Raw genomic sequence first — 8,879 nt, 5'->3', positions numbered from 1 at the left:
TTGTAGTTGATGAGATTGCGGTAGTATGTTGGTCTTTCTTACTGTTGGCATATTTGCTCTCTGCAGCAGCACATAACAAGTCAGACATGATTGATATGTGCTAATATATTAACAAACTATAAGCAAGATATTAAATCAAATCATTATGTTGTAGAAGCATATGAAACTACGTCACCCGGACTCTTCAATTTTGCCCTCATACCCGTGTCCATCGGACATGACATGGGTTTGGGTATGGGATCCGAGTCAGATCCTTCATATAGAAACCGGACACTTTTGACTTCAAAAAATCTTGTTCTAAATAATATACAATGCCTCACAACAACTTAGTTATGGATAGAAATGTCAATAAATTACTATTTTCATGTTATCCTTTTGATTATGCTATAAAAATGACATAAACAACTGTGTATGTGTTTTATTAATTTGGTAGAAGATAATAATTTACAATGTGTAAAATAAAAAGTAGGTATAATTTCCAAGGAGAAGGTTATATACCGAATCCCCGTACCCGTGTCCAATTTCGGATCCACATCCATGAATCCTAAATTTTTAAAGACTAGGAGTCTGGCACTTGAATCCGCACCCGTGTACAACACTCGTACCCGAGTCCGAGTAACTTAGCATGAAAATCCAAGAACAGAAGACTGACAATTCAAACGTAAATAACAAAAAGATCACTAGTGTATAAAATGCTAGTTGGGAACAATAATATTAATAAGATGACACCAGTGCGGTTAGAAATTGAAGGACTAATGTTGTTTTATGTTTAGAGCATTTAAGTAAATTATATTTGTATGATTGAGTCATCGACCATAAGCATGCAATCCAAAATTTAACTAGTCCTGTAGAAAAATGATTACTAATAGAATTTAAGGGCTTATTAAAAATTTTGCTTAAGTTGAGGAAAAGAAGATTTGATGCCTTCCAAAAATATTAGCACAGAATATAACAATTCCCTATTCTTCCCTTCGCAGGTGAACAGAACTACAATAGAAATTAAGGGATCTGAAGCACAAAACTATCCTCATTGGGGCCAAACACTATTCTGGCTTTCACAAATAACAAAATTTCTTAAAATGGTAAACATTTTCTTTTTAGACCATTAGTGAGTATAGTGATTATGAAATAAGTTCATACAAGCATACATTAGGATGTGATAATGTATAATTTTATAGAGGCACCTATACATACTTTGAAATTTTAAGATCTAACCAACAATTCTATCTTTTAACATTCATAGATATGCTAGCTTCAGGTCAACCTGTCTTTGTATTTGATAAAATAAATTTCTGGGCTCTAATTTCTAAAATATTTTATCTAAATGTACTAACAAATATGTACATAGAGTATTTAATGATCAACATAGATGGGAAAAGGTAGGAAAGAAAACATTATACAAAATACAAATGCATTTACACATTTCCCGTAGCATTAGGCACTTTAATGTAGAGCATAAACAAGCATATATTTCATACTGAAATGTAGTCTCATAACAGCACGTGCAATATTGGTGTTCAGGTACAGGGGTGGAAAGGAAATCACATGGCCTCTATATAGGATTCTCAATGAAGGCTACATGGTCTTGGTGAAATTATTCTCTGCAATTAAGAAAGATTTTGGATTCACCAAGGTGGCCAAAACAGAGGTACTCAATAAATTCAACAAATAAGACAAAGCTGAAGAGATCCAAATGCACTACCAAGAATCTTATCTATTCCTTACAATAGAAGTAGAGTACATTTGAGACCATATTGGTTGATGGAGTTCAATGATGAAAAATGTACCATAAGATTCTTTAGACTTGAAGACCAGCTGAAAATATCAAGCAATGATACTCTCAAGAAAATGCAGGAGAAGCTAGATCTCAATAATGAAGATAAATTTGAGTTCTAAGACAACTCCAACACCAAATAGAAGAAACACTGAGAAACTGGGAAAGAAGACTAGACAATCAAGGAAAAAAGATTAATTTGCTCAGTCTAGAGGAGCACCTTGAAATGGCTTGTGAGATTTCCGTGAACCTTCTTTTGTGCAATTTCAATAAAATACAACACTTATCATTTTTATCTACTATTGGTTATTTATTTTGTGTAAGGTGTTTTGTTATCATCAGTCCTCCTAAATTTATGCTAATAATTCTAGTAGACATAAATTGGGAAAGATTGTTAGGAATAGTTATAGGCGTGATGATAACTCACCAAAACACCTCATAGATTTAATTAAGTGATTTTGTAAACTATCAACGAATAACAATACTTGTTCATCCGTTGATAGAGTAGCTGATATTTTAATAAGTTTTGTAGCACATTTCTGTATACTGTATTACCTTAGAAGTTTAGAAGTTGTGGAATATTCTAAGTCTGTTGACTACTAGAATGATATGCAAAAATAGGTCGGCTAATTGTAAATATTAAATACCTTGTAATTTTGCATAAGTGAAACTGTATCTACTGCTAAGATGCTTTCAACGGATAAACTACAAAGTTTCAGCGGAGGACCTCAAGACACTTTCAACGGATTGTCCATTAGAGACTCAACGGATAACTCACGTGGACTATCGACGGATAACAGTGAAGTCTCGATGGATAACCAATTCAAAATACAGTGAAAGTGATTTGACAGTCACATGGGTTGATTGTATAAAAAAGGAATGTGGCAGCCGATATGCAGGTTTGAGAGAACAAATAAGCATTTCCATTTCCATGCTTACTTGAAGAAATACAAAGATGCTGGATAGAAATGAAGAAGAACATGTGAATAGACTTAGATATTTGTTTATCTGTTTGTATTTTTCATGTGTAACTTGGTAATATATAAACCAAGAGAAGCAAGTAGAATAATTATCGATTGAACTGAGAAATAGAAAAAGCAACATATGTTATGAATTTCTCTGTTCTCTTGTAAACACTTGTAAGCAGCTGTGTGCATTCTTGCATCACAGAGTTCTCATTCAAATATATATCTCTGGTGGAAAGATCAATCCACCAGAAAGTTTTTAAACCATTGGTTTACTTTGTGTCTTGAATACTTAAATCTTTTATTCCGCCATTTTGCTTATTCAAACACAATTATAGTTTGCAAAAAGATTTTTATTATTTCAAAAAGTAACCAGAATTATATTAAACCCTCTTTTATAATTCTATTATTAGATTGTTAGGGTATAACAATAAATACACTTGGATATACTTATTTTTAAGGTTGATCCACTAAGTATATATCATACCATCTGAGAAAATACAACTTGCATTCATTAAACATTCTTTATTTTCTCTAGTTTATTCACTTATATTTATATACATAGAGTTCATAGTTTCACTGGTAATTTCTATTAAAACTTGTATCGTTCACGTGTAAACATTTATTGTTGAGTAGTTAAGCTTGGATAATAAGGGTTCAGGGAGTTGGATTGCCAGAGAAGGCTATATAGGTTTGGTATAGGGCTTAAAGGGCAATTTACTCAAAGAAATAGATCAGGAACAAGGATAAAGGGAGATATATTATTGAATCTTATAATTGTATCATTTAGGTGATTAATAATATTTTTTACCAAGTTGGTAAGACCTAGACTATCAGGAAACACCGATAACAAAAAATGGATATTTTCAAAGTAAAAAAAGTTTAAATTTAGGATTTATATGTAGAAATTATATTTATAAAGTAAAGAGTTCATGGTGTAGGTATTAAAATATGAATAGCGCCGTCACATTTTTAATATTTCAATTTTAATATTGTAGTATTGATATGTGATAATATTATTAAATTTTAAAATAAATATATGAGAATAATTATATTCAATATGAACGATATTCTAGAACTTAATATTTTATATATCCAAATTTGAATCCGTCAAAAATATAATATAAAAAATATTTATATCATTAATGTTAATAAAACACAATTATTATATTATTTTAATTATTTTTTATAATCTTTTATTTGTAAAATAATTATTATATAAATAATAATATTATGGTATAATCACGATGCACATATTATAAGCCAGCATTTTGTTAAACTGATACCAAAAGGTAAATTGTTAGACGTGACCTCAGACCACAGACATGAATAAAAGAGTGACACCTTGGGTTCTATGGGCTAAATTCAAATTTATTTTTCTATTTTCAATTTTATTTACTTAGCTCGAATTCAAATTAAAGTGAATTTAATTTCACAAAATTTAAGTGAAAATAGAAAAATAACTCTTCACCTTTTTTTTTACTTTCTTAAGGCAAGATCCAGCAAACCAAAATTTAAGTGAATTTAATAATATTTTAATATTAAGAAAGAACAAAAGATTAAGAAATTAAAAATCTGGAAGGAAAAAAAACTCAAACACCAAACTATGTACTGTCATAGTTTCACACCAAAGTTAGACAGAAAGCTGATTGTTTAATTGAATTAAAAGAATTAGTAGTAAATGTAAATAACTTGTGAGACATGCATAATTTGAAAATTAGATAACTGCTAAGAATACACATTGGGTATTAAAATAATTTGTGAACATTTTATTTTCAAATGAGCCTATATAATGATTTTCAAAATTTTGGATCTTAAAAAATATGGGCCATGAGCAGTCACTCGTATGGGCCTTGAGGAGGTCGTCAGTGATCACACCTAACTTAGATATCAGCCCGTTTAGCTTAAATCTAGAAGCATTCAGACCTTTTTAGTAGATAGCGTTAAAAATAAGGGAGAATACAAAATAAATTATTTCATTACAATTAACTTTGGGACAAATTTGGGGATGGAAATGATGAATAAAAGAGAACTAAGATGGAGCACCTTAAGGAGAATTGCCTATCATTAATATTATCATTCACATCACCCAGGGATACATGTAGAGTTTCAGATGTTTCAACAGAATTCAGGTCGGCCAGTGATTCGGATGAGTTATGGAACACATTTTTACCACCTGATATTAATCAAATTCTTAGGAGATCAATCTCCACCTTGACTTACACCTCTAAAAAACAACTTTATTTTCTTCTCTGTGACTCTGCTATCCTACTGGACGATGGCAATGTGGTAATTTTCTCAATTATTTCTTGATTTTATTATTTGTTTACAAACTTTATTTCACTGTATTATTTTTAATATTTAATATTTAATATTTTGATTTTTTGATATTTTTATATCCTTTTCTATAATTTTTATTTCAATAAAGATAGTTTTTAAAAATATTAGATCCAATATTTTTTTAGTAAATATAAGTTTTAATTAAAATAGTTATATGTGTTTATGTTATATGTATGTAAAATAATTATTCTTATTAAATATAATTTCAGTAATATTTCATTAATGTAAATTTTTGTAATAAGGTTTTTAAAATAAAATTGGTACTAAATTTTTAAAGATGAGATTTAAAGATGTATTGATGTTAGAATAGATATATAAAACCTAAATATGTGTTGAATTAATATCAAGATATTTATACATATTTTAATGAAAAATGCTTATAAAATAATTGTTCTGTTGAAAATAAGTTTTAAATATAAGATATTATTTTTTTAATATTTATTTGTGATTCCATTACTTGTATTTAAGTGTGTATTCAAATATCAAAGAGGGAAAATAATATATAGAAACAAACTAAGGAAATGCAGGATTACTTTTTTTTAGAGACCAAAGTTTACAATGTGTTTTACTCCATATATATAAATTTACTCAGTACCATTTTTGCATTTTAAATATTATAGATGTACCCTTATGTTCAAAGACTAATTTATGTAGGGACATAAAGATTTAAATATTTTTTATTTGTAATTTATGGTCTAAATTGACATATTTTTTTTCAAATTTCTCCACTAAAAAAATTAGTGCTAAGATGATATTATCTATAACTATATGATTATTTGTAACTATATGAGTGGGAGTAAAGATTAAATAGTTGGCAACCATAATTTTATAGTTTATTCAAAAAAAATTATAAGTAGGTAATAGAAATTAGAACCATATTTTTGGATAACTCTTGTATTTGTATTATCATGGAAGAGAATGGTCCATAAACTTTTAGTTAGATTGCCTCATTGATCAGAACTCACCAACTTGATCTCATTTTGTTCTAACAAGTTTTTGGATTGATAAAAGAAATGGAAAGAAATGTTTAATGGTAGCTGCTAGGCAACTTGCAATTGTTCCCCGGTGGTGGAGCTGGTTATATGATAGTAACTCAAGGTATCTTAATAATTTTTTTTGTATTATTTACATACATGCAAATGTACATTTTGCTAAATTGCTAAATACTAACCTGGTTCTAGCTACAAATACTTGTGCATCTCTCTATATAATCACACAGTAACTTTGTAATAAGTATTTTCTTTCTAGTATGATAAACTAATAAGTGTGGGAAGTATGGTCGATGGTTGTGGTTAGAGGATTCACTCTAGTAGAAACTGTTAGCTTGTGTGTTAAATTGTACAAGGCAACACTATTTTTCATGCATACCTCAATTGAAAAGAAGCATTTAGGCTGGTCTTTTTAGTTGTTAGGGTGATAAGACAAATTAAGAGGTTGTTTAGAGTTCCCACCCATCTAAGAATACCATTTTCTTTTAAATTATGCATTTATTATAATTCTGCTTAATATTTTGATAAAATATATTATGAGGTAATACTTTTTTCTGAAAATAAGTAGCAAAACAATATTATGAAGGGTATTTTTTCAAGATTTTCACTTTTTATCTATAATAATAACATTTTAATAACAAAAATTTGAGCTTTTGAGACAAAACCTTTTTGTTGAAATTTACAATCCCTTTAGATATTGGCTTTTTGGTTAAATTTTTTTACAGTAAATAGTAAAACGGTACTGCTAATAAAGATAAATACAGCATTATGCATATTTATTTCCTGAATAAATGCAAATAATAAGTCTATATTACATGTAGCCTAATCTATTACCATAAATTATTTCAACAACTTCAACTCACCATCACACCCAACCAACTAACAATTTAAAGATAAATCTAAACAATTTTAACTATTCTCGGTCTTCATTTGTGAATGCAGGTCACGTAACATAACATTATCTTATAAAAGATGTAAATCTCTTTAGGCAATTACCGTTAAAAATTATAGCATTGATAAAAAAAAGTGTTGTTCACAAAATTAAATCTTTAATAATATTTTTAATATGCACATATTTGATGTTTAATGTTTGGTATTATTTTTGATATACACATATTTTGATGTAATTATGGAAAAATAATGTTTTAGTTGAGATTTAATAGTAAAATTAGAACTCCAAGATTCTATTTTTCAAAAGCATATTTCGTACAACATTTTTTGGTCAAAAACACTTTTCTAAAGATCAGATTTTAAAATTTTATCAAATAAGATTTCAGCTAATTTTGAGAAAAAACTCTAATTAGTGTGTAACAACTCCAAATTTGGGGTGTAATCGAGCCGAGCCGAGTCGAACACTCCTAACTCGGCTTGAACTCGATTAAAATAGTTCAGACTCGAGCTTCCAGATCGACTGAGCTTTTAATTTAAAGTTCGAAACTTGACTCGTAAAAAATTTGGTAGGCTCGAGTTCGGCTCGAAAACTCGAATTTATTTCACTAAATATTAACAAAAACTTGAAATATAATCCGTTCGGCTCGAGTTCGATTCGATAACAATAAATAATATATAAAAATATAAAATATTGATATATATATATATATTATAATAAAAAAACTAAAAATAATAGAGACTCGATAAGACTCGCTAACCTTACCGAGTAATCGGAAGCTCGAACTCGGCTCAGTTACAAATTCAAAAAAATGGAGCTGGAGCTCGAGCTCGGCTTGATTAATTCTGAGCCGAATTGGAATTTTTTACGAGCCGAGTTCGAGTAACTCACGAACATTTTGACTAATTTACACGTACTCCGAACACATGGTAAGTGATGAATATGATTAAAGACATCCTATCATCGCATGTATCATGCATTCATGCCTCAATGTATTATCATGTGAACAGATTTTCAGAGGAGGTTTGTACTTGACAAAGGGCGGTGTCTTGATATTCGTGGCAAAATGAAAATTGGAATGTTGTCTCCTCACACCACTTATGAAACATATCTTGTCTTTAAAATATATGAGGATGCCTGCGGACTTGATTCAGCAAACACATCCATTAGATTTGTTAATGAAAGAGAGGAGGTGCCTGATGATGAAGCTAGCACAGTTTATCCTGATCCAAGAACATCTGCACACAACATTGAGCAACGAAATGGAGTGCTTAGTCGGTGGAGGAAGGACGAATGGATGGAGATTAAGACTGGAGAGTTTGAGACTGGTGCAAGAGATGATGATGATGAGGTGGAGACCCGGTTTATGTCAACTGATACAAATATACTCAAGACTGGCCTTATCGTACAAGGTATCGAGTTTAGGCCTAAACAACCCATGGCCGTTGTTTAATGAATTTATCTGTTGGCATGCTTTATTTTGTCTTTAAAAACTTTTCTCATGTAATATGAATTATCTGTTATTTGAAAGATGTTGATGAATTATGCTTTATGTAAAATTTAAGGGTTTTAAGACATGGTTGTTTGTATTATGGTGTGTCCAATTTTAAGGTCCACTCATAACTGAATATAATTTTCTTTATCTAAGCTATCTTCAATCATAAATTTATTTTATAATACCTCATTCGTAATATTTTACCTTTTTAACTTTAAATCACTATTTTGTTTTCAATCACGACTTCAAATTTACTTCAAACGTTATTATATGTTTAATTACATATAGTGGACTCAATTTCTCCATACACATCATGAGATATGTGTTATTTTATTATTTAATATTGTAGCCTTCTCTAATATTCAGTATAAAGATGGCTGCTTTATCTCTACGATATTACTTCATATTTGAAGTGAAACTGTTCATT

At 29.4% G+C, this 8,879-nt stretch overlaps 1 protein-coding gene across 1 annotated transcript; it reads left to right on the top strand.

Annotated features, from left to right (window-relative positions):
- Positions 1-4,776: 4,776 nt before the first annotated feature.
- Positions 4,777-8,410, top strand: LOC141703428 (putative F-box protein PP2-B12). The gene is made up of 5 exons (XM_074506962.1): positions 4,777-5,028; positions 5,734-5,762; positions 6,073-6,177; positions 7,011-7,015; positions 7,968-8,410. The coding sequence occupies exons 1-5, from the start codon at positions 4,777-4,779 to the stop codon at positions 8,408-8,410; spliced, it is 834 nt and encodes a 277-aa protein (XP_074363063.1).
- The last annotated feature ends 469 nt before the right edge of the window (positions 8,411-8,879 follow it).

This window comes from Apium graveolens, unplaced genomic scaffold (assembly GCF_009905375.1).
Source record: "Apium graveolens cultivar Ventura unplaced genomic scaffold, ASM990537v1 ctg6635, whole genome shotgun sequence".
NCBI classification, from domain to species: Eukaryota; Viridiplantae; Streptophyta; class Magnoliopsida; order Apiales; family Apiaceae; genus Apium; species Apium graveolens.
Note: the sequence above shows the minus strand (reverse complement) of the source record. Positions and strands in the feature narration are given on the sequence as shown.

Bases quoted from the DNA above. Each gene is read 5' to 3' on its own strand.
- LOC141703428 (XM_074506962.1), top strand. From the start codon at position 4,777: ATGGAGCACCTTAAGGAGAATTGCCTATCATTAATATTATCATTCACA. The intron at 5,029-5,733 runs GTAATTTTCTCA...TAATTTATGTAG, and splicing joins TACTGGACGATGGCAATGTG to GGACATAAAGATTTAAATAT. The intron at 5,763-6,072 runs GTAATTTATGGT...TGTTCTAACAAG, and splicing joins GATTTAAATATTTTTTATTT to TTTTTGGATTGATAAAAGAA.